Source organism: Lactuca saligna, chromosome 6 (assembly GCF_052625555.1).
Source record: "Lactuca saligna cultivar CGN05327 chromosome 6, ASM5262555v1, whole genome shotgun sequence".
In the NCBI taxonomy this organism is placed as follows: domain Eukaryota; kingdom Viridiplantae; phylum Streptophyta; class Magnoliopsida; order Asterales; family Asteraceae; genus Lactuca; species Lactuca saligna.
In genome coordinates, this window is record NC_136422.1 from 10223575 (window position 1) to 10250684 (window position 27110).

A 27110-nucleotide genomic window follows, 5' to 3' on the forward strand; every position below is an offset into this window, starting at 1 on the left:
TTTACTAAAGAACTTATTGCCATACTTCAGGAGGCCGGTCAGAAAGTCAACCCTGATTTAGCGGCAATGGGGTGGGTTGTACCTCCTCCACCCTCAGGTTCATTTGTTCGGGTTTGATTTTTCCAAAAAAATGAAAGATTTGCCCTTTGGTTTTGTTATTGAAGCTTTGATGTTTGATTTTATAGGTCATGGGGTTTCGTGACGGATGAGAAGGGTGTGACGGATGTATTGCAGGATAAGTTGGATAAGGAACTAAAGTTTACAGGTATCAAAGTCCTTGGATGCTTTTTTTTTTAAAATTTTTTTTAAGAATTTTGAATTTGGTTTCCTTCCTCTGAACTTTCTTCTGCAGCTTACTCCATGTGGTGGTGGACAATACTAAGACAACTTGTAATGTTGATGATAGCCAAAGCTGAACCCCAACACAGTGAGGAACACTTCCTTTTTCAATAATTAAATTGTTATAAAATATAAGTATAAATTATATTTATGTACACGATGTATATCGAATAGGTACTTTGATGGAACTTGTTCGAGTTCTTGCTCTATCATTTTCAAATGATGGAAAACGTGTTAAGGTATGCTTATCATGGTTCTGATGGTATTGAAATTGGAGATTCCATTCCATGGCATGTTTGATTGGCAAATGGATGGAATTAAATTATATCAGATTCCTTAAAATTCCATGTTTGATGGGATTCACCATTCAATTCTATTCTTCCTTTTTTGTTAAATTTCATTCCATTTCCTTCCAATTAAAGGCATGACAGATTATCATTCTTCCAATTCCAACGACTAAACCGTAATTGTCAAATTTAGTTATTGTATATACAACAAAAAAATATTTGAATATAAATAAAAGTTTGAAATTTATTTAGGTTTTTGTTCAAGGATCCATGGGAGAAGGAGCACTTGCATGAATGTCATTACAGCTTGCAGGAACAAGAAAGATTTTGGAGTACATGGACCGGGGTAATGATGGAGCCATGGGGACCTGCATAAACATTGGTGCTATAGGTACTCTTTTGCAAAATAAATAATGTTTGATTTCTTTATTGTATTGCATTTTAGATCCCAAATTGGTATGGCATTTTGGATCCCCTTCAAAGCAAGGTGTCTCAAGGTAACATAACATATCTATTTATTGTTGGAGTCTTTATATATTAAGTACATGCAATCAGAATATTGACATTGTTATATGTAGTGTGTATTTAAATAGTGACTTTAATGATCTTGTAGGACCTAGATGCATTCACTGCAGCTATTGTTGTGAGTATTGCCTTCTCTTTCATTACTGCTACGTTAACTGTTGCTATTATGAAGGTAGGCCACTGTCCTGTTGTATTTTTGACATAATTGACAAGGAGCTGTTGCATCTATTCAGACTAGGCTTAGAGCAATGGTTGCAAGAGATGAGTTCAGAAGAAGAAGAAACAAGGCTGAAACTATAGTGCATGTACTATGGATGAATTATGTTTGTAAAGTATTTAAGAAAATGATTAGAAACAAGGGTGAATTTGTATAGATTAGTTAGCTACTTGCAGGTTGATCTTGAATAAGCAAAGGGGCAATGGATTGTATTTTTTGTATCTAATTCGTTTGTAAATTTTTGTTACAACTTCCATTGATTTGTTTTATCTTTCCTTGGAACTATTATTTGTATGACATTAAATTTAAGCAATCGATTCTATTTTTTGTATATGATATTTTATTTTCTAGGGAAATCTCCAATAAAGTTCTAAAATTTTGGTCCGGTTTACGTTTTAGTCATAAACTAATTTTTGTTTACGAAAAAGTCCTAAAAACCGGCAAAAGTATGCATTTTGACCACTTTTGACCGGTTTGAACCGGCAACAAATTAATTTGGGACTATTTCATAAACTAACCTAAAATATTGGGACTATTTCACAAAATGATCTAAAATATTGGGATTTTTTCTGCAAAAAAAAAATATTAGGATTTTTCTGCAAACAAAAACCTTATTATTATTATTATTATTATTATTATTATTATTATTATTATTATTATTATTATTATTATTATTATTATTAACAGGTATACTAATTTTTAAATTCATTATTATTAATATTTTTAATAATACATATAAATACACTTAAATAAAAATATATTAAAGAAATTATTTAAAGGTGAAGGTGGTGGTGATGGTAATGCTTTAAGCATTGAAATCACTGTTTGTATGTCATTACTTTGTATATGATTATTTCACATTTCTTATTATTGTTTTCAATTCAAAATAGTATCACTTAACAATTTAAAAAAAAAGTTGCCTATTTATAAAATTATGTATAAATAGTTTAAGATAAAATGATTTCTCACTTTGTATATAAATTTCTTAAGGTAGAATGATTTCTTTTCAAATCCAACAGATCTACAATAAATATTTACATTGGTGGCCCATATCAAAATTCGAAAATATTAATTAAAATATCTTATTTAATAGAAAGTAATATGATTTATTTTGCTTTATCACACTATATCTGCTATGTTTCCAAAAAAACCACAAGGATAAAGTAATGAAAAAGAGCAACACATGTTGGTAATTCAAAAATACTTACACACAAGACATACACGCATATCACATGCTCACTATTTGTAAACAATTTGAAAAATCAGTAGCTTCTTTTAAATTGTTAAATGTTAATATTCTGAATTAAAAACAATAATAACAAATGTGAAATGACCATATACAAAGTTAGAATATACAAACAGACATTCATGATTACAAAGCTTAAAGCATTACCATCCTCTCAACCTTCACCTTTATAAAATGTCTTTAATATGTTTTCAATTTAAATGTATTTATATGTATTATTAATAATATTAATAATAACAAATTTAAAAAATAGTATACTTATTTATATTTTTAATATAATAATAATAAGGTTTTTGTTTGTAGAAAAACCCTAATATTTTTTGTTTTTGCAGAAAAGTCTCAATATTTTGGGTCAATTTATGAAATAGTCTTAAATTAATTTGTTACCAGTTCCAACCAGTTAAAAAGGGTCAAAATGCAAACTTTTGCCGGTTTTTGGGACTTTTTCGTAAACAAAAATTAGTTTAGGACTAAAACATAAATCGGGCTAAAATTTTAGGACTTTATTGGAGATTTCCCTATTTTCTATTATGAAACATTAAATACAAATTTAATTTGAAAATAAGTAAATCTATAAATAATTTTTTTTTTAAATATTTAAAATTATGATACGCAAAAATGTGTGTCATCTTCATTTATGACATGGCCTTTCTTGACATGGTCTTTTTTGATACGCATTGCGTGTCATTAACACACGCATCGTAAGGTTACGACACGCGAATGAGTGTCGTCTTCCTTTATGACAGGGCCTTCCTTGATACGCATTGCGTGTCGTAAACGCATGTCGTAAATGAGCGTCGTAAATGCGCGTCGTCTATAGACGACGTGCAAATACACGTCGTCTCTCTTTATGACAGGGCCTTCCTTGACGCGCATTTGCGCTTCGTCTGAGCCTTTTACGACGCTCAATGAGTGTCGTAAAGGTTGTTTTTCAAGTAGTGTATCTCGTTATTTCATAGAGTTCATGCAAAATCCAGAAGAAGGAAATATTCATCCAACTCGTCGAGTTGACTATGCAACTCATCGAGTTCCTTCAGTACTTTTCTCAGTTAGAAGTTTCTAAGTGAAGTCAAGACTCCAAACTGTAGATCTAAATTCCTAGGATGTAGTTATCACGTAAAGTTGCTAATTTTACGTGCATGCAAGGCTTGAAGAAGCCAAAACACTCAAAACTAGCCTTAGGAAGAGTTTTAGGGTAAGGAGAAGGGCTAAAGCTTCATAAAGCTTGAGGCTTTATGTCAAAGAGGGCCTAGAGGGGTCTAGATCTAAAGTTACAACTTCAAATCATGCTCAAAATCAGGAATGCTTCAAAGATAAGCTAGAAATCGCCCCAAACTCTTGGATGAATAGATCTAGTAAGAGAATGATCAAGGTAATGACTTTTTACCTTCAAAATGATGCCAAAATGATGTAGATGTTGGATCTACAAGCCTCTTCTCGTTCCAAGCTCCTAGTTCTTCAAACCTCTTCAAGGAATACACCAAAAACACACTTTTAGCCTTACATACACTCAAAATAGGGTTAGATCGATTAGGGTTTGATTTTGGACGTGAAATGGTGGTAAAGAGTCTGGAAGGAAGGACTTAAGGTCCTTTAAATAGGGTGTAAACCCTAAAAATTAGGGTTTTCATAAAAAACCTCTACTCGTCGAATTGGGGTCCTCCAACTCATCAAGTAGGTTCCATAAACCATGCGGCTGATAAGTTGTACTAAAAATGCAACCGCGTGCCTACATCCTCATGGAACTTCTACCAGAAACGGGACGTGAACCTAACTTCACATTCAGAAAGAATAGAGACCGAAACTCCATGGCGAGTAATGATCTCATGGACATACACGTCGGCCTGCTTCTAGGCCAAGGAGCTCTCCTAAATGGGCAAGAATGGGCACTCTTGGTCAATCGATCCATGATGACCCATATAACATCAAATTCCTTCGCCATCCTCGACAACTTGGTAATGAAGCCCATCGTGATCTGTTCCTATTTCTACATGGAAATCTCTAGAGGCTAGAGCTTGCCATGTGGCCTCTGATGCTCGGCCTTGACCATCCTGTAGGTCAAGCCTCTCTCGACATACCAAACGATTTCCCCCTGCATTCACGACCACCAATAACTCTTACTCAAATCCTTGTACATCTTTGTGGCCCCCGTGTAAATAGAGAAGTGAGACTTATGAGCCTCCTCCATACCCATATGTCTGACCCCGCCAAATATCAGAACCCATACCCGACCGCAACGGGTCAACAATCCCCGACTATCCTGTACGAAGCTGGTGATCTTGCCTCTAATCCTCTCCAACTTCTAGTTCTACTGTCGTTCACCCTCAGCCCGGGCCTCCCTAATCAAGCCCACAAGTGGAGAATCCACTGATATACTCATACATGTTGTTGGTATAGAAGATCCAGCTGACTTGTGGCTCAGGGCATCCGCAACCATATTTGCATTACTCGGGTGGTAAAAGATCTTACAGTCATAGTCCTTGACTACATCTAGCCACTTGCGTTGTCTCATGCTCAGGTTCGGCTAATCCATGATGTGTCTCAAACTCTTATGGTCCATGTATATGGTACACTGGACCCCATAGGGGTAATGTCTCCAAATCTTGAGAGCGAATACCACCGCTCCCAACTCCAGATCATGAGTGGGTTATCTCTTCTCGTGTGGCTTCAGCTGTCGTGATGCATAGGCTATCACCTGTCATCTCTGCATAAGGACTGTTCCTAATACGGTGATTGATGCATCACAGAACACCAAAAAATCCTCAACTCCCTCAGGGTTGTGTCAAAACTGGTCCCTCACACAGTCGCTGTCGCAAAGTCTCAAAGGTAGTCTTCTACTTAGGGCCCCACCAAAAATCCACCCCATTCCTCGTTAGATGAGTGAGGGGTACCACAATCTTGGAGAAATCATGTATGAATCTCCAGTAGTACCCTGCCAATCCCAAAAAGGCTCCTGATATCCGAGGGAGATTTCAGAATCTCCTACTGCATAATCGCCTTAATCTTAGCCGGATCGACCAAAATCCTCTCCTGGTTAACGAGGTGTCCAATGAACCGAGCCTCTCATAACAAAAAATCACACTTCAAGAACTTGGCATACAACCATTCTCACCTCAAATCTCCCAATAGTTCACGGAGATGCTCCTCATACTGCTCCATGGTCTTGGAATATACCAAGATGTCATCTATAAACACAATGACTGAGCGATCGAGCATCGGTCTGCATACCTGATTCCTTAGGTCCATAAATATTGTCGGCATGTTGGTGCGCCCAAATGGCATCACCACGAACTCATAGTGTCCATAACGAGTTCTGAACGTGGTCTTCTCCATGTCCTCCTCCCTAACTCTGACCTGATGGTAGCCAGACCTCAAGTCTGTCTTGGATAACCAAGATGCTCCCTATAACTAATCAAAAAGATCATCTATCCATGGGAGGGGGTAACGGTTCTTCACCTTCAACTTTTTCAACTCCTGGTAGTCAATTCACATTGGGTGTGAACCATCCTTCTTCCCCACGAAGAGTATAGGCGCTCCCCACGAAGAACTTATCAGAAGGATGAACTGCTGGCCCAACAGTTCCTGTAACTGAGATGACAGCTCCTGCATCTCAGGTGGTGCAAATCGGTATGATGCCTTGGCGATAGGGGCCGCACCTGGCACTAAGACGATCCCGAACTCGATCTGCCTCTTAGGAGGCACTCCGGGTAATTCCTTTGGAAACACGTCAACAAAATCTCGGACAACAAGGACATTCGAAACCAAAACCTGATCCCCAGCCCGCACACCCATGCTGAATATACTGTCGATCCCTGGCAGGTGAGCAAAATCCTGAACCTAATCTGGTGTCCTCGTCGTATGTAATTAGTTCTCCCCCACTTGGTGTTCGAACTACCACACGATGACCCTCGCAGTCGATCATGACACCAAAGAGACTCAACCAGTCCATACCCACTATCACACATACATTTTCCATGGGAATCAGAATCAAGTTTATCGGGAAGGATACTTCGAAGATCTCCATAATGTAGCCCAGATAGACTAAAGAAACAAAAATCCCATGTTCGTTGGCGATAGAGACTCGCAACGGATACTCAAGATCTCCTGTAGGGAAATCGAACTCCCTACTGAACGATTGAGAAACAAATGACCGACTCGCCCCAAAGTCAAATAATACCAATACATGTAAGGAGTTACTAAAAACGTACCTACCATAGGTACAACACATAAACATAAAACAGATATAATCAATAAGATAAAAGGATGGAAACATACCAGTCACCACATCCGGTGTTGTCTTGGCCTCCTTGGTTGTAAGCTGAAAGGCACGCCCCCGAGCCTTCGGAGACTCTGCTCTACCCTGACCCCCATCATTAATCTTAATGTGGTCGGGCTAGAGCCTACACCGGCCTGGGAGCTAGTAGGGGATACTGGGCCTTCATATGGCCCTCCTGCTCACAATGGTAACAAAGTCTGACCCTCAAAGCTGGAGTCTATTGCCTATAATCTCCTGCAATGTGGCCATGCTTTCCACACTTATGGCACCTGTTACCTGATCGAAAAGCCCCAGAATGAGCCTTCCCACACTTCCCATAAGTACGGCCGGGCTGATCTCCAGACCTAGAATCAGCGGTCTTGGACCGCTTCGGTGTTGGCTGCGATTGTGTTGGGGCATGTCTCTGCTCTCTCAACTGCAGCTCAATCTCAACCTCACGCCACCTAGCAGCCTCCTGTAACTCCAACAAAGTATCATACCGTTAGGTAACAATGAACTATCTGATGTCAGTCTTGATCATGCTCAGATAACGAGTCATCTGAGCCTGCTCGGATGCAAACTCCAAGCAAAACATCGCCCTCTTAGTGAAGATGCAGGTGATCTCCGTCACTGTCTCCGTACCTTGTCTCAGATCCAAGAACTCATGTGACAAACGCTACCGCATTACCCGCAGAATGTAGCGAGCGTGGAACATCTCTCTGAACTAATCCCAAGTAACCACCGCTCACTGCTCATCAGAATATCACCCCATCATCAATCTCCACCAGTCCTTTGCATCGGACCTTAGCAGGTTCAAAGCACATTTGACCTTCTGGTCAGCAAGACATGAGCACGTGAAGAAACATCCCTCCACCTCAGATAGCCACCTCATGGCTATGATCGGGTCCTGAGTCCCATCAAAATTCAGGGGCTTTGTGTTATTGAAGTCTCAGTACTGAAAAGTCCGACTTATCCCCATTCCTACATCCGCTACGGCTGCGGAGGCTGCAACAGCTGCATTCTCAACAATGGTTGTGTATCTGTCATCAAAATACTCCATCTTGACGACCTTGATAAACCCAAACATCTTCAAAATTTGACCCCGGACAATCTTCACCACCTCCTACCTGATGATCTCCCTGACGCGGTCCTCTGTCAATGCTGGCCTATCCTGGTTGCCAGCTCCTGATCCTACCCTAAGCCCTTAATCAGACAAGAACATGAAATAAGGCCAAACCAAACATTCTTAGGCTATAATATCTTAATTATTTACAACTATGATGCATACACTAAGCAACTACAGTAATGATGTCGATTTCATATAAGGAAATCCTAGGCTATCAGACATCATATAATCAGGAAATTATATCATGGAATTTATGAAGATCCCTAGTCTATAACTAGCATGTTCTTCTAACATATGACAACATCAAATATACATCAAGTATTTTGGAGTCTACTTACTGGCTCCGGTTGATCGTACACTCTTCATCCTCCTTTAGTACGTTGAAAATCATTTTGAAAATCCTTTCCTTAGTTTGAGAGTGGATTCACATGAGTGTTCCTCCAATTCACTCAAACTAAGGCTCTGATACCAACTTGTAACATCCAAAAAAATTCACAAAAATTTGAACTTTTCAAAATCAACCCAAGTTCATAAATTGTTTTCAAAATCATCCAAAACCAGTAATGTTTACAAATTGTTTTCAAATAAATCAATATCAGAGTTTCCCTAGAAATCAAAATCATAAAACGAGGAAGTGTACGGTCACCACTTTGCATTCCCGCGGTCATCCGAAGTACCTAAAACAAAATCCAAAACTGTAAGCCCGAAGCTTAGTGAGTTCCCCTAAAATACCTGCATAACAAATAACACACGTATAATAACAACATACTGTAGGCCCAATCAACCATCAGGTTGGAATGCCCCAAGCCCTTAACCATCAGGTTGGAATGCCAACATACTATGGGTCCACTCATCCTCGGGATGGTATACCCTCGGTCCACAACAATCGAGTTGGAATGCCCATATACTACGAGTTCAATCATCCTCGGGATAGAATATTCTAGACCCACAACCATCGGGTTGGAATGCCCTTGTCTGTTGGCTCTCGCACAAAGTAGATAAGCCTCAACCACGATTAAATCATGTGCACATATATCAGATAATCATATAATAATCGACAAATAGACAAACCGATCTACAGATCACTAAGCTAGCAACATCCTTTCTACCAGGATACCAATCTAACTAATCATAACCACATAGAACCATCCTATCTCCCAGAATACCGATCTAACAGATCACAGTAATAATAAAGCAGGATAACAATCCTAATGGTCGGCCTTGGTGCCTTCAACCCTTGAGCATAGTGAGGAAAACTCACCTCACAATGTCGGTCGGAACTGAAATATCAAACTCTCGAAACACGGCTCCAAACACCAACACCTACAAACACCATTGATCCAATTACATAAATTCCCAAATTACCAAAATACCCTCATAAGTCAAACTTGGTCAACCCTTGTTCAAATCAAAGTCAACGGTCAAGATTAATAGTCCATATTGACCCAACTCGTCAAGTGCAACTTATAGACTCGTCGGGTTCCTTCAGAACTCAGAAAGTCGTGAAAACCCAGTCAACTCGCCGAGTTACCAAGTAACTCATCGAGTCCATGCAGCATCTAGAATATCGGGAAAACCTTAACCAACTCATCGAATCATCTTGTTAACTCGCCGAGTTCATGCAGAATCCAGAAGCAGGAAAACTTTATCCAACTCATCGAGTTGACTATGCAACTCGTCAAGTTCCTTCAGTACTTTTCTCATTCAAACGTTTCTAAGAGAAACCAAGACTCCAAACTGTAGATCTAAACTCCTAGGGTGTAGTTATCACGTAAAGTTGCTAACTTTACGTGCCAACAAGGCTTCAAGAAGCCAAAACACTCAAAACTAGCCTTAGGAAGAGGTTTAGGGTAAGCAGAAGGGACAAAGCTTCATAAAGCTTGAGGCTTTATGTCAAAGAGGGCCTAGATCTGAAGTTACAACTTCAAATCGTGCTCAAAATCAGAAATGCTTCAAAGATAAGCTAGAAATGGCCCCAAACTATTGGATGAATAGATCTATTAAGAGAATGATCAAGGTAATGACTTTTTACCTACGAATGGATGTCAAAATGATGTAGATGTTGGATATACAAGCCCCTTCTTGTTCGAAGCTCCTAGCTCTTCAAACCACTTCAAGGAATGCACCAAAAACACACTTTTAGCCTTACACACTCTCAAAATAAGGTTAGATCGATTAGGGTTTGTTTCTGGACATGAAAATGTGGTAAGGAGGCTGGAATGAAGGACTTAAGGTCCTTTAAATAGGGTGCAAAACCAAAAAATTAGGGTTTTCATGCACAACCTCTACTTATTGAGTTGGGGTTCTCCAACTCGTCGAGTAGGTTCCATAAACGACGTGGTCATATCCATCTCTACACGACAAGTTGGGGCAGCTAACTCGTCGAGTAGGTCTCTAATAATGAATATAATATTTTAAAATCTATACCTGTGAGTTGGAGTGTTACAATTGGTGTTGTATAAGATTGTTTCCTAACTACTGAATCTACTTATATATTGAACGGCTAGGGTTACTAAAACACACGGATTGCTACTTGAGTGTTAACGTCGACAACAATTTTGTTCGACTTGATGTCGCCGCTAATACTCTTAATTCTTGTAGTGTGTACTTATTTGATTTTTTTGGTACAAACGAAATCATTTTGTCTTTTTGCTTCCTATTCGCTGTTTTAACTTTTCATAATATATTTTGTCACAAACATGATCCCCATATTCCAATAACAAGCCAAATGATTGTAGCAACCATGCATGGACAAAAACCCAACTTTTGTACGATGGGTTTACCTTTATAACTTCTAAATGCCATTTTATCTTTTTTTGTATGATTTCATAATGATGCATCCTTTTTTTCTTTTAATTTCATGGTACTTTATTTTATCATGGACATGAAAACCCCGTTATATTTCTTCTTCATAAACTCTCATGTTGGAATTTGGCCATCTGGGAAAGGTGGTGGACAGCTTCAACCAAATGATCAAGGCGAGCCACAAACTCTATTAACAGTGAAGTAAAAGTAGCAAGTGACAGTGCTGCAGTGCTCTCCCATGAGACTGAGAGTATCCTTTGGGAGTTCATCTCACCTTCTTCTTCCTTCTCTTTTTTAAACTCAGCCAGCTGGTTTGACTTTGATAAACCATTGATAGGGAGTGGGATTGATGAGTTATGATCAGGAATTTGATAACTAGATGCAAGAAGATACGCATGTGTTTCTATTGCTCTTTGGAGTCTTTCAGATGAGCTGTGTACGCTTCTCACTAAAGTAGATTTAATGGTCTGCTTCATGTCATATATATCTTTTCCCAGACATCTCATCAACTCTGCAGCCTTGTGTGTTGCTTCTGATATCTCTGTTTTGAATATGGATCTTAAATTATATGGTGCCTATAAAACAACAATCAAAAGAACAAATTAGGTACACTTCTTTATTCCATCTCTTTTACAACCTGTACGCCTATATAGATTGGAAAAATAGAAAGAGAAGACAAGTAAATGGTTCAAAAAGTCGACTACTCAAAAAGAACCTGAATTTCTGAGTGAAGAACGCCATGCAGTGCCATCACCTCATATGCACAATATCGTAAGGCAGCGCCAACTTTGACATATTCACTCCATGGATAGAACAAGTGCCGGAACCTGCCATGTGGTGGCTCCCATTTAGCCGAAAGAGCCTAATTAATTATTCACCACCCAAACACCAAGGTAATCTGTTAAGATCACATGCATGGGAGAGAAAAACGAAATTTCATAAATAAAATTAAAAAAGAAGCATGATATATCTCACCAAGGACTCGAGTTTAGCTGATGAGTTCAGTGTAGATCGGCATTTTTTGTATTGAGGCTCGTCTGGGAATTCGTCCATGAGAGTATTGGTGACCTCTGAATGATCTGATCCATCATTGCTTAAGTACTTATTCACACATTCTGAAGTTATATCCAAAATCTAAGCTTTTAGCAATTCTTCATATAGAATAGGAGCATAAGATGTAGAGATGTTAATTAAAACATAAAAGTTACCTTCAAGTGAATCTGCTACTGAATTGAAGCTTTTGACAAGTTCCTTATGCAACTGCTCACCAGCCCATATAGGGAAAATCAAAGTATTCACTGCTATTGCTATAATTGCACCAATAGCGATTGAGTAAAGTCGTTCAATCGATGTTCTTATTGGATTCCCTGTTCGATACCCCGAAACTATGATCAAACAGTATGTAAATAGTATAACTCGAAATCCATATTCATATGGCACAAAGGTTGGCCATAACTTCATGAATGAGGTTACACTCCCTGTCAACATGCATAAAACTAATTTTATAATATATATATATCAAATTAGATAGTCTTGATGAATACGTTATTTTGTTTATTAGTTTACCTATGATGAATATACTGATGCCTATAATAATGGGTTCAGCAACTGGGCCACTCATCAAAGCTAATTCAGCAACAGCAATGGCTAACACTCCAGCAAACAAGCTTCCGAGCACACGGTTGAATCCTTTGTGAAATGTTGCACCTTGAACAATTCATAAGCAAGATCATGCATGCACAAGAAAGTTATGTTTTACTTACTTGTTATATAACATATATTTGCATCTAATTTTACATGAAGTTTTAGGTTTCTTTTTCCTTTTTAAGTATACAGATAATTAATACATACCAACAGTATATTCAAACATGATGGCGACTGTGAGGATGGACCAGATAATGCTGGTGCTGAAGACTTGATAAGGTGCTTGGAGTAGTATGAGTAAAGACACAAGGAGAACAGCAAGCCCAACTTTTAACGAGAATGTAACTCTGTTAGTGTCTTCTTTAGCAAATTCCCATATCTTATACATCCAAACTTTGAATTTGTTTCTGGTTTCTGGCAGTTTACCTTCAACGTCATTATTGGATGAGATTTTGATTCCAAAACTGCCCTCCTTTCCGTTCATTCTCAAACTCTTGTTATGAGTATTTCAAGAATATTGAAAGGTGTGAGGTTTTGGAATGAAAGAATAGAGTCATTTAAAGACCAATGTGGCTTAGCTAATTGGAACTAAAGAAAAAGAATAATACTTCATTTATACTATACAAGTAAATACTTAAACATAATCCTTCTTTCGTTGAAAAGAATTAGAATCTAATGGGGAACAAGATAAAAAATTCTTAAACATAATCCTCGTATTCTTTTTTGAGTTTTGAAAGTTCTTGATTAATTATGTTGTTATTACGTATTCATTTTAAGATCGAATAAAAGCGTAGCCCCTACATGTTCTTTAATATACCATTTCAAGAAATCTTGATACTGAAGTTTCTACTAGTCCTGCGAATCAGATTTCCTCATGCAGTTAATGTTTTCTGGTACAAGGTGAATAAGGGCCCTGAAAATATCTGCGAATATTATATATATATATATATATATATATATATATATATATATATATATATATATATATATATATATATATATATATATATATATATATATATATATATATATATTAAAAAGATTGAATTTTGGCATCTTTAAGAATATTACATCTCTAGGTTTCATGCAACTTTGGTGAGGGATGCATGCTCACACGTTTGAGGTATGCAACTAGGCATGTATCTTCTGATTAATCTTATTCCAAATGTCACCAAGGAACTAAATTAATGCTTGACACCACAAGTTTATTTTAGTGATCAAAAATCTAAAATAACCATTGATACATCAACATTTGAAATGATTAGTGATTACTATGGGGAGATAGGTAATTTGTAGAGTTTTTTACGTGGCATATACTTTTTAGCAACTCTGAACAGGCATAACGCAGCTATTCTCTATCAACCCTGTCCACATCCACAGATTTGGTACCATTCTTTATCTTGTTTCAATTTTGTAGGTCCCATTTGCATATGTTAAAAATCGAGAAAGTTAAATGAAAACGACTGAGTGGTCTCGTTCACTAACAACTTCCACAATTATTCTCACTGTTTAAAATATATCTCGACACCCTTTTCACTTTTCAGTTGATCGAAGCTAATATTCCGTACTTGATTCTTCTGTTCAATGGAGGTTTTCCTTTTCACCATTGGCTGCTCGTGTAGGTGACAATCAGATGTTGTATTCCTTTTTCTTGGTCTAACCATTTTTGTATACTTTTCCAAGTATTTCCAACACTTTTTTCGAATAGATTTGAAGAGATGCTGGAATTTGTTTGGGTAGAGAAAAAATAGAAACTCTTCTCATCAGCCAGTGGCACCAGCATATATTCCAGGACAATTTCCTCAGAGTGTTTGAGGTACTTTTTCTCTTCGTTTGTTTTTACTCCTGAAAAAATAAGCTCCATGTGAGGAAGATCTTCCCAATTTAAGATTGGTGTCAGTGAGCTTTTGATTTCTTTGACATGTTTTCTCTCTAGATCTGCAACTTGGAATATATGCATATAGCTTGGTCTGAATTTCATCTAAAATTTCATCTGATTTCTTGAAAAAGTGTAGATACCTTACCATTATTATCCTGCATGACGAGTCAACAAAGAGCAATTCTGGAAAAGGTATATGATAATGCCAGATCTTGTGTCGACTTTTAGCTAGGTTGTATTTGAGAGGGTTAAAACGTATGGTCTTTTGAAGGGTCATCTAATATATACTTGCTACATTTACCTATTGAATTGGGTATATACGTTGCTTAAGATCTGATTTAGTAATGATTTTCCCCATCTCATTCATACATTAGCAAAGGCTTACATAAAAGATACAATACAAAGACCATGAGCCGACATATACAAAATAAATACAATAGGAATATACAATTGAACTAATAAAGGTACATATATAATAACCTTAAATAGAGGAGATATCGGCTCACATCCCCCCGCAGTCCAATCGGGAGATCTCGAGCAAACGTCCAGACTAGATCTGAAGTCAAGGAACAAGGAAAATGGTAGACCTTTAGTGAATATGTCGGTATACTGAGACGATGACGGGACATGAAGGACACGAACATGCCCAAGGGCAACTTTGTCTGGAACGAAATAAATCTCAATCTCTATGTGCTTCGTGCGTTGATGTTGAACCGGATTAGTGGATAAGTACACCGCACTCTCATTGTTGCAATAAACAAAGATGGCTGACTGAGGAGGGAAGTGTAACACCCAAAGTAGATTGCGTAGCCATGTAGTTTCAAAAATTGCATTGGCAACGCCACGATACTCTACTTTTGCACTGGATCGAGAAATAGTAGTTTGTCGCTTCAATGACCATGACAAAAGGTTATGGCCGAGAAAAACACAGAGGTAGAGGTGGAGCTTCATGAAGTAGGGAAACCGGCCCAATCAGCATCAGAGTAGGCAGTAAGACTACGAGTAGGGGAAACATAGAGTTGAAGACCAAAGTTGAAGACCGTGATCCAGTCTGCCCCGTAAGTACCAAAGAATACGTTTGAGAGCCGAAAAATGAGGCGCTTTAGGATCATTCATATATAAACAGACCTGTTGGACAGCATAAGTGATGTCGGGTCTAGTAAATGTCAGGTAACCATGATCGTGGTGTCTGTTTGAGGCCATAGAGGGACCTCTGAAGGAGGCATACATAATCTGGATGACTTGTGCCACAAAATCCTGGTGGCTGATGCATATGTAACATCCCCCTCTAACACGTATCACAATATTGTCCGCTTTGGGTGTGACATCCCCAAAATCACGGCCAGTAAAGACCGATTTTGTTTATGCTTTATAAAAATCAGAGTACTTCATTTTATAAAAAAAGGTTGCGGAATTTGTTCCCAGAAAGACATGGTAAATACATTATTAAAACATTTTCGAGGAAACGTATTTATTTCATTTTAAAACGTTTGGGATGTCATCGTTAATACCGAAACATAAGCATAAACAGAACTTACAATGATTTACACTAGTGATCTATATCTCTTTAAATCTCTCAGTGTAATGTCACTTCACTTCATCACCTGTGATATACATAAACTGAGTGGGTCAGGTTGGGAAACCTGGTGAGTACATAGGGTTTTCAACCCACAATAATATAATTGTTATGTTTAATCATCAAACAATTAACCCCATTACCCATCCCCGTTATCTTCTTTACTCTTAAGGATTTAACCTAAGAGTCGTCTATCCTGCATTTGTTTATTCTGAAGTCCCTTACTTCCAGGGTTATAGGACTGGCACTAAATCCATAGCTGCCGATGTTAGTTCGTAAAGCACTAATTCCATAGCTGCTATATCCTACTCATCGGGTACTAAATCCATAGCTACCAGTGTTCAACAGGTACTAAGTCCATAGCTACCAATTCCTACAGGTACTAAATCCATAGCTACCAGCGTCTAACTAATAGGTACTAAGTCCATAGCTACCAATTTCTAACAGGTACTAAATCCATAGCTACCAACGTCTAACAGGTACTAAGTCCATAGCTACCGGTGTTTGTCCCATAGGCACTAAGTCTATAGCTGCCAATGTATACTCACGTCATCTTCTATCTCTCATCATTCATCTACCCATCATCATACCCAACATATTCGTATATATAAAATACGTATACAGTTTAAATCCTTTAAAACATGTATAAAACGTTCATCCAGCATAGACAGCAAGTATTCAGATAATATGCACACATAGCACGTAATTTATATTAAAATACTTCATATCTATGTGTAAGATGAAAGGGACCATGCACTCACCTGATTAGGTGGTGACTCAGCACTCGGACAGCGCTTCGATACTCTCACAACGATTTTCCTTCGATAAAACCTAGTATCGATGCCACTAGGGTTTAGTCTAATGATAACCGCAACAAATTATTTGTCTGACTATTATTATTATTATATAAGCGTTAATAACGCTCAATATAACTCATAATAATATCCCAAATAATTATTTTAAGGACCTAATAACATTCCTATATTAAAACATAAGCTAAACTAAAGATAGGTTAGGCGTAGCTCACTTACAGCGGATTTTCTCGAAAACCGGGCTTCGCTGGAGCAGCGTTCCCGAGCCGAAAGGCTCTTTTCTCGGGACTCCGGGAGCCTCGGGGCTTCCTTCGGGTGCTAGGGGGTTTACCTAGGCTTTTAGGGGGGTTAGGGGGCTAGAGAGAGAGAAAGAATAGTTTAGGAAGGTGTGAAGAATGAGGGAACCCGACACCTCTATTTATAGGGGAGGAATTGGGTGGACTCGTCGAGTCTGAGTCATGACTCGTCGAGTCAGTCCATGTGGTGGCCTTCTGGTGGTGCCACGTGTCCAATTCTGGTGGTGCCACGTCACCCCCTATCGCGTATCAGCCTTCAAACTTAGAAAAATCATAACTTTCGCATACGAGCTCCGTTTTCGATGTTCTTTATATCCATGCGTAGGTAAAATCAAGATCTACAACTTTCGTTTAGACTCCATCGGCTAATTCTCAACCGATCTCAAATTTAACAGTAGGAGGCGTTTAGACTGTTAAATGGCCGCGAAGAGTTCATAACTCCTTCATCCGGACTCCGTTTTCGTCTGTCTTTTTACCGTTGAGTTCCTATTAATGAGATCTTCAACTCTCATTTAGGTCGCGTAAGCCAAAAACCACTCGAACTAAAATTCGAGTTTCGGGCTGTACACTGCTAAGCCGAATCTTAGAAAAATCATAACTTCTTCATACGAAGTCAGATTTGGGCGTTCTTTTTATCGACGCTCTTAGTTTAACATTTTCTACAAATTTTGTTTAGATTGCTAAGGCTAAATCTCGCTCTATCGTAAATTCACTATTTACGTCTCCCGGTGCCGTGCCGGTTTTGCCGTAAAACTTCGGCGGGCCATAACTTCTTCGTTATAACTCGGATTTTGGCGTTCTTTATATGTACGGAAAGCTTGTGACATATTCTACAACTTGGTTAAGATTATTTATCCTAAATAATCTTTTGTCGAAAAGTCATTTTTGACCCTTATTGCCTCTAAATTGACTAGCCCGGATCTACGGGCGTTACATTGGGCTCCCGACACGAAAACTTCCCAGGGGGTCACCCATCCCTGAATTGTTCTCACCCGAGCAAGCTTAACTGCAGATTTCTTACAGGATCTGCTGCCCTCACGGCTTTAAAACACATTGTGATAAGGAAGGTATCCACACCCCTTTATAAGAAAGTTCTTCATTCTCCTTTCAAGACGATGTGGGATCAGGTGCAACCCACCTTCACCCTTCATTATAGGGTTCGATGTCCCCATCGAACACATCGACCCATGCCCTAGCTCTGATACCATTTCATTTTTAATTAAGTAATTTATAAAGACGGTAGGCTGAAAACATCAATAGTGTCATCCAAATCATAATCAAACCCAAGTGTCAAAAACCACAACATGTCATAGGAAAATAATATCAGAGTACAATCCCCAAGAATCTCATAATGCGGAAAAATCATAGTGTAATGTGTTGCGATCATGCCGGCTTTCCTTTTGAAGAAGAAGTACCTGAAACAAAAACTGAAAACCGTAAGCACGAAGCTTAGTGAGTTCCTCCATCATACCACATAATCGCATACTGCCATGCATATTTGGGTGCCCGTCCTACCCTGTCGAGCATATCTTGGTGCCTTACTTACCCTATCAAGCATATATGGGTGCTCGACCTACCCTGTCAGGCATATCTGGGTGCCTGACCTACCTTCCAGTGTATTTCTATCGGTTACAGGGTCTATTTCACCCCTTACCACTACCACATAATAACATAGAATACAAGCACATAAATCTCAAAATCTAGTGGCATGCCAGACAATTATCACAAAGACAATCATATCTACTATAAAAAAACTACTAGTGGGTTGTCATTGGTGCCTTCGACCCACTTATACAGGGAAGGTGACTCACCTCGAATATTGGACAGTAGCTTAATAGTCCCCGGCTCCAAATATCAACCCAACTCAATCCCCTAAACATAAAAGATTTCAATAAGCACCCTTTAAGGGTCAACTTTGGTCAAAGTCAAAGTCAAAGTTAAGCCAAAGTCAACGCTTCGAGTTGACTCAACTCGTCAAGTTGCCCTTCAACTGTCGAGTTTCCATGAATCACAAAATCATGATATCACGATCCAACTCGTCGAGGTTTCCTACAACTCGTCAAGTTCTTACTTTTCAACAAAATTGGGACTTCTCAATACAACTCGTCGAGTTCTTCTGTGAACTCGTCGAATTCTTCAGTCTGCTAACCCTTCTTAATGCATTAAGCCATTATTCTTCAGATCTACACCCTATACTCCAGATCTAGACTGGAAATGCCTCTAGAATGGTAAAGTTTCCAACTTTACCCATTAATACCTTTCCTAAAGAGATTAAGCTGAAACCCTAACCCAAAAAGGCCAAAGTCTTAATCCAAAAACCACCAAAATTACAAGATAGATCATGAGGTCATAGATATAGGCTCTAGGGACAAAAGATCACGTAAAGTTCTAGCTTTCTCTATATGCATGGCCATTAGTAGCTCCAAAAGGCCAAAATGATGCCTAAAGGTTGCATGGGACTCCCATGGCCATAAAGTTGGCACCTTGATGCCATGAAAACCCCTCAAGACCCTAGATCTGAAGTGTTAACCCATTTGGGACGTCCAACTACCACGGACCATGATATTTAGACAAAACCAAACAAAATAACCCTAAAAGAAGATCTAAACAACTACAAGGCAAGGTTCAAGCTTTATACCAGAAAAGTGTCGTGGATGAGGCAAGGATTCTGGATCTATAAGCTCCTTCGTGGGCCTTCAAGCTTTTCCTTCTTCCAATGGCTTCAACACACACCAAAAACACCCAAAATGGCTCACAATCACTCAAAGTAGCTTTAGGGTTTCAAGATTTAGGGTTAGGACAGTAGAGGCTGGAAAATGAGGCCAACACCTTGGGGTTAAGGTGTTTAAATAGGGTACAAACCCCTGGAATTAGGATTTCATTTTACCCAGCCAACTCGTTGAGTTGAGACCTCCCAACTCGTCGAGTTGGTCACCAAAATGCATTGTCCAAAATATCTCTACTCGATGAGTTTGGGGCCTCCAACTCGTTGAGTTTCTATATCAAGTTGAATAATTATAAGTTAAATACATAGCATGAACTAGGCATTACAATTCTCCCCCACTTGTCTCAGACTTAATCCTCGAAGTCCGTTATCTTAAATAATCTTGGATAATGCTACCTCATCTCCTCCTCTAGCTCCAATGTCCACTCTGACCCCTTACAGTGCAACCACTGCACCTTCATTTACTGCAAACCTTGTTCCTCGAGATCTTTGTCTTCTGATCTAGAATCGTCACTGGCTTCTCAATGTAGTTCAGTCGGTCACCCACCTGAATTTCCTCTAAAGGCACAACTGCAGAGTCATCCACTAAGCACTTCCGCAGTTGGGGGGCATGAAAAGTGTTGTGGATCTGACTAAGCTCGGCTGGTGGATGCAATCGATATGCAACCCGGTCCACCCGAGTCAAAACCCTGAACGAACCAATGTACCTGGGGCCCAACTTGCCCTGCTGCCTGAACCGAATGACACCTTTCCAACGTGGCACCTTCAGGAGAACCATATCCCCTACCTGAAACTCCAGGTCCGACCGGTGCTTGTGGGCATCACTCTTTGCCAACTCTAAGCAGTCTAGAGCCTGCTCCGGACTAGCTGGATCATCTCAATAGTCTTGAGTACCACTTCAGTACTCCCTATGACTCTCTGACCGACCTCGCCACAACATATTGGGGTCCTACATTTCCTCCCGTAGAGCATCTCGAAGGGAGGTCGGTCTATGCTAGCGTGATAACAGTTTTTACACGAAAATTCTGCTAATGGAAGATACGTATCCCAACTCCCACCAAAATCTAATATGCACGCACGCAACATGTCCTCTAGAGTCTGAATCGTCCTCTCACTCTGTCCATCTGTATGTGGCTTGAAAGTTGTACTGAATTAAAGATGAATATCCATCTCGTCATGAAACCACTTCCAAAATCTAGAAGTAAAGAGAACATCTCGGTCTGACACAACCGAAACCGGCACTCCATGCTGAGCCACCACCTCGTGGACATAAATCTCGGCCAGCTTCTCCGCTGATATACTCTCCTACATCGGGATAAAATGTGCACTCTTAGTCAACCGATCCATGATGACCCAGATAGAATCTACCCCTCATGCGATCTTGGGAAGCTTTGTGATGAAATCCATAGTGATGTCTTCCTATTTTCACACAGGAATCTCCAACGGCTACGTCTTTTCGTGAGGTCGCTGATGCTTGGCCTTGACTTTCCTGCAAGTCAAGCACCGCTCCACAAACCAAGCTATATCCCGCTTCATGCAGAGCCACCAATAATCATGGCGAAGATCTCGATACATCTTCATCGCCCCGGGATGAATGGAGAATCTCAACTTGTGAGCCTCCTCCATCAACCGCTTTAGTAAGAAACACATACCCTATGATGTAGGGTCAACAATCCACGGCTATTGTAGTCGAAGGAAGCCACCTGCTCTATAATCCACTCACACTTCCGGCGTTCTTCCTGTTGGGTTTTGAGCAATCTAACACTTCCTAAGTGTGCATGCAACCCTAATAAACCTTGGATCTATGTTTGTCTAAATACATGCAAAATAATAATTTTCCAAGGTTTATAACCTATCTAACATGGCATGGGGAACATTTCAACATAAAAAGAGTTAGAAGAGATTACATACCTTTTGGTGTGTTGGGTTCTTAGGAGTTTGAGGGCCAAGCACCAATAGTGTGAATGCCTCAAATGGAATCACAAACACCACAAACTCTTGGAAAACTTTGAGAGAGTATATACACCTTGTATAAATCGGCCACACACATGCACACACACACTAGAACACTAGCTTTCACTTAGTGTATCTTAGGCTCCATTTCATGCTCCATAAGCATGCTTATATAGTATGCATGGTTAGGGTGAAACCCTAATAACTCATGTCTTTTCCTTTTCCAAGGATCCATGGGTTAAAAGCTCCATGGATCATCCATGGACTTCCACATAAGCCTAGCCCATTAACAAATGAGTATTAGCCCACACTATATAAAACAAATAGCCCATAATTTAATTAGTATTCCTTTTAATCTCTAAATTAATCCATGATTAATTTAAGACTAAAACTAATTAACTAACGTAACTTCATATTAATATATTATAACTTATAATATATTAATAAACATATGTGTATAACTCTCATAAAATTATCCATAATAGTTTGGATGAGATGCAACCCAAATGGACCATGCCGGTCGGGTCAAGTATATACCAAATAAGTTATGGACTTAGACACCTTATCCAACAGACTCCCACTTGGATAAGTCTAATAACTATATTTGCCTATAACTTCAGGACCCAACCAACAATCGTAGCTCTCGAAAACTCCCTCGAACAATGAAGACTCTGTCGAACTATGAAGCGCCATTTTAGATAAGTGATCACATAATCCTCTGTTCTCATGATATCAGCCGGACAAACACATGGAACTATGTCTTGCTTATTGTCTAGCAGTTGTTTCTCGATTATCCGATTTGTTTGACGAAGAACTTCACTGAACACATCGGTTTAGTTCTGACCAGGCCTGGTACATGGGTCAACACAAAATCATCGAGGGGCCCGGATATCGCTTCTATTTCTAGAAGGAACAGATAAACTTCGACTGATATGCTTGTTCTACTACTTATTGAATTGTACACAAAGGCACGTTTTATAACATCAAGTTACTGATGCGTTTACGTGCAATCAATGCACAACCAACTCATAGGTAACAACTCATATCTCTAGGTTTAAAGATTTATATGATGTTATCGTCTCACGATCAGTCGAGATAAATTCCATGAAGTGATACAAGTGAGCGTGGGTTTATACCAATACTCATAACTTATGAGTACTCATGAATGTTGCAGCAACCATTGCCATGTCTAAACACCTTTAAGACATCTACAAACCCAATTCATGACAATCTTGATTCATACCTACTTCCGACGTATGATCGATTGTGGAGGTTTGAATAAATTAATTATTCTGGAAGTCAAAACATGCAAAACTGAAACAATAGTAAATAATTGACAATGATAGTAACACTTTACTCATAAATAAATCACAAATTTTATTCATCATCAAACGTCGATTACATTTTACTAGTTTCAGAAAAACTATCTAATCTGTAAAACTAATATCGTCCCTCAGCCCGATGCGTCTCGCATGCTGAAGATGCTTAACCCTCGTCAGTCCCTTCGTAAGGGGATCTGCAGGATTCTCATCTGACGATATCCTCCTTGTCACAAGGAGTCCTTCTTCAATCTTGTGTCTTAAGAAGTGATATTTTCTGTCAATGTGTCGGGATCTGCCATGATCTCTTGGTTCCTTGGCTAAGATAACCACAACATTGTTGTCACAGAAAATCTCTATAGGTTCCTTAATAGCTGGTACAACTCCAAGGTCTCCGATGAAGTTCTTTAGCCATATCGCCTCCTTCGCTGCTTCACTCGCTGCTATATACTCTGATTCACAAGTCGAATCAGCCACCGTCTCCTGCTTGGAACTCTTCCAAGAAATTGCCCCTCCATTTAAGGTAAAGATCCAGCCCGACTGAGAGCGGAAATTATCCCTATCAGTCTGAAAACCAGCATCACTATACCCTAATATTCTCAAGTCATCACTGCCACCAAGGGTAAGGACCCAATCCTTAGTCCTCCGCAGGTACTTGAGAATGTTCTTTACCGCGGTCCAATGAGCTTTGCCAGGGTTCCCCTGATACCTGCTGACCATGCTCAAAGCAAATGCCACATCAGGACGGGTACAAGTCATAGCATACATGATCGAGCCAACTGCGGAAGCATACGGTAATTGGCTCATCTCAGCTATCTCTGCCTCTGTACTCGGACTCTGAGTCTTACTTAGTTTGGTATTGCTTTGGATCGGTAAATCTCCTTTCTTGGAATTCTCCATGTTGAACCTTTTCAACACCTTATCCAAGTAGATACTCTGACTAATTCCAATTAGTCTTCTACTCCTTTCTCTTAATATCCTTATCCCTAGGATATAGGTAGCCTCCCCTAGGTCCTTCATAGCAAAGCACTTCCCAAGCCAGGACTTAACCTCCTGCAAGGTTGGGATGTCATTTCCTATGAGTAGTATGTCATCCACATACAGTACCAAGAAGCTAACTATACTCCCACTAGCTCTGACATACACGCAAGACTCATCTTCGCTTCTCAAGAAGCCAAACTCTTTTACCTTCTCATCAAAACAAAGATTCCAGCTACGAGATGCTTGTTTTAATCCATAAATGGATTTCTCAAGCTTGCATACTCTATTAGGGTACTCTGCATTGACAAAACCCTCTGGCTGATTCATGTACACATCCTCAGCCAACTTACCATTAAGGAAAGCGGTTTTGACATCCATTTGCCATATTTCATAATCATGAAATGCTGCAATGGCTAACATAACCCTAATAGACTTAATCTTGGCTACCGGCGAGAAGGTTTCATCATAATCAACACCTTGAGTTTGAGTAAAACCCTTCGCAACCAGTCGAGCCTTATAAGTATGCACTTTTCCTTCCATGTCTGTCTTCTTTTTGAAGATCCCTTTGCACCCGACTGTTTTACGGCCCGGTACATTGTCAACCAAGTTCCAAACTTGATTGTCATACATGGACTGTATCTCGCTGTCCATAGCCTCCTTCCATTTAGCAGACTCCGGGCCTGCCATGGCTTCCTTAACACTGCTAGGTTCATCCAAATTTACTAGTGTACTATCACTAATAAACGTATCACCTTCCGTAGTAATATGAAAACCATAATAAAACGAAGGTGTGTTCCTAACCCGTGTGGAACGTCTCGGAGGTACAGACTCGTCAGCTGGATCAACAGGAGTTTCCTCCTCAGGTTGATTGCTAGTGTCTGAGGTTCCTTCACCAATTGATTCTTGAATTTCTTCAAGATCAATCTGCCTCCCACTATCTCCTTGGCTTATAAATTCTTTCTCGCGAAAGATCCCTCTTCGTGCTACAAAGACCACATTCTCACTGGGTCTGTAGAAAAGGTAACCGAAGGATTTCTGTGGGTAGCCGATGAAAATACACCTTTCACTTCGGGGTTCAAGCTTATCATGAGTTTCACGCCTCACGAAGGCTTCACAACCCCAAATTTTGATGTGGTCCAAATTGGGAACCTTCCCTGTCCACATCTCATGAGGTGTTTTGGTAACCTTCTTTGTAGGGACTAGATTAAGGATATGGGCGGCAGTCTCTAAGGCATACCCCCAAAAAGAGATTGGTAACGAAACTCGACTCATCATAGAGAGAACCATGTCCAACAAGGTACGATTACGCCTCTCAGCTACACAATTCAGCTGTGGTGTCCTGGGAGGAGTCAATTGTGAGACAATCCCACACTCCTTAAGATAGTCATGGAACTCGGTACTAAGATACTCACCACCTCGATCGGATCGAAGCATCTTAATGTTCCTGCCCAATTGATTTTCTACTTCCTGCTTAAATTCCTTAAACCTTTCAAAGGTTTCGGACTTATGTTTGATTAAGTAGACATACCCATATCTACTAAAATCATCAATAAAAGTCACATAATACCGATTAGCGTCCCTTGTGGCGGTTTTGAATGGCCCACATACATCAGTATGTATTAGGTCCAACAAACCTTCACCCCTCTCACAAGTTCCAGTGAAGGGTGATTTTGTCATTTTTCCAAGTATACAAGATTCACAACTATCATCTGATTTGAGGTCAAATGATTCCAAGACTCCACTCTTTTGGAGTTGGCCTATGCGTTTCTTGTTTACATGTCCAAGACGACAATGCCACAATGATGCTTTATCTAGGCTAGTAGAAGAATCAATATACAACACATTATTTCCTAAGTTGTCTACAATCGACACAGTTTCATACACGCCATCACAAGGTAATGCTTTAAAATAAAACACATTATTAAAGAAAGCATTAATACCACCACATTCATTATCAAACGAAAAGGTAAAACCTTGTTTGTACAAAGCATGAAAAGAAATAATATTCCTCGCCATTTCAGACGAGTACACACATTTATTCAAATCTAATTTTAACCCATTATTAAGCAACAAAGTATAAACTCCAATCTTGGAAACAGGTGAAGCCTTCCTATTCCCCATGATTAAGTTTATCTTCCCGTGCTCCACATCCTCACTTCTTCTTAGGCCCTGCATATCAGAACATATGTGAATACCACATCCTGTATCAAGCACCCAAGAGTTAGAATATGTTGAGTAATTAGACAATATAGTGTAAATACCTGCATAGGTGGGTTTCACTTTCCCATCCTTTAGATCCTGCAAGTACTTAGGGCAGTTTCGCTTCCAGTGTGCCTTTTCATGGCAATAAAAGCATTCAGCATCCTTTGGAATGGCAGAAGGAGTGACAGAACCGTTCTTAGTCTTTGATGAGGAGCCTTCAAGAGACTTTCCCTTGGTACCCTTCGAAGGGTGCTTCCTCTTTTTCCCTTTGCCTTGCCCAATAGCTAAAACAGGGGTAGAAGTTGGAGTAGGAGTAGTAGAGGTAACAACCGCTTTACCCTTAAGACCGGTTTCCGCGGTCTTCAAGAGTCCTTGAAGCTTGCTGAGGGTAACTTCCTCCTTGTTCATATGATATGTCATTCGAAAATGATCATAACAAGAAGGCAAGGAGTGCAAAATGATGTCAATTGCTAACTCCTCGGGGATGTTAACATTCAGCTTCAGCAAACGGTCCACATACCTTTGCATCTTTTGCATGTGGCTCGTGACGGATTCACCGTCCTTCATGCGGGTAGTTATTATGGAGGAGATTATTTCATACCGCTCCTGACGAGCACTCTGATGGTACCTTTCCATCAAGTCTTGGTGCATCTCAAAAGGGTAGAAATCTTCATACGACTTTTGGAGCTCGGCTGTCATCGTGGCCATCATGATACATGCCACCTTAGTAGCATCTCTCTCATGAGTCCTGAATTCAGCGATCTCCTCAGGAGTAGCAGTAGACTCATCAAGTTCTTTTAACTCCTTATCGAGGACATATTCCTTGTCCTCGTAACGAGTAACCATCCTGATGTTCCTAATCCAATCCATGAAGTTGGAACCATCAAAGATGACCCTCCCACAAAGATTCATGAGAGAGAAAG

At 39.5% G+C, this 27110-nt stretch overlaps 1 protein-coding gene across 1 annotated transcript; it reads right to left on the reverse strand.

The window, feature by feature from the left end:
* Positions 1–10743: 10743 nt before the first annotated feature.
* On the reverse strand, positions 10744–12951 carry LOC145002023 (aluminum-activated malate transporter 9-like). Its single transcript, XM_078961335.1, has 6 exons — positions 12652–12951; positions 12367–12507; positions 12009–12278; positions 11776–11915; positions 11516–11662; positions 10744–11375 (listed from the first exon to the last, which is right to left on the reverse strand). The coding sequence occupies exons 1-6, from the start codon at positions 12926–12928 to the stop codon at positions 10905–10907; spliced, it is 1446 nt and encodes a 481-aa protein (XP_078817461.1). The 5' UTR covers positions 12929–12951; the 3' UTR covers positions 10744–10904.
* Between the last annotated feature and the right edge of the window lie 14159 nt (positions 12952–27110).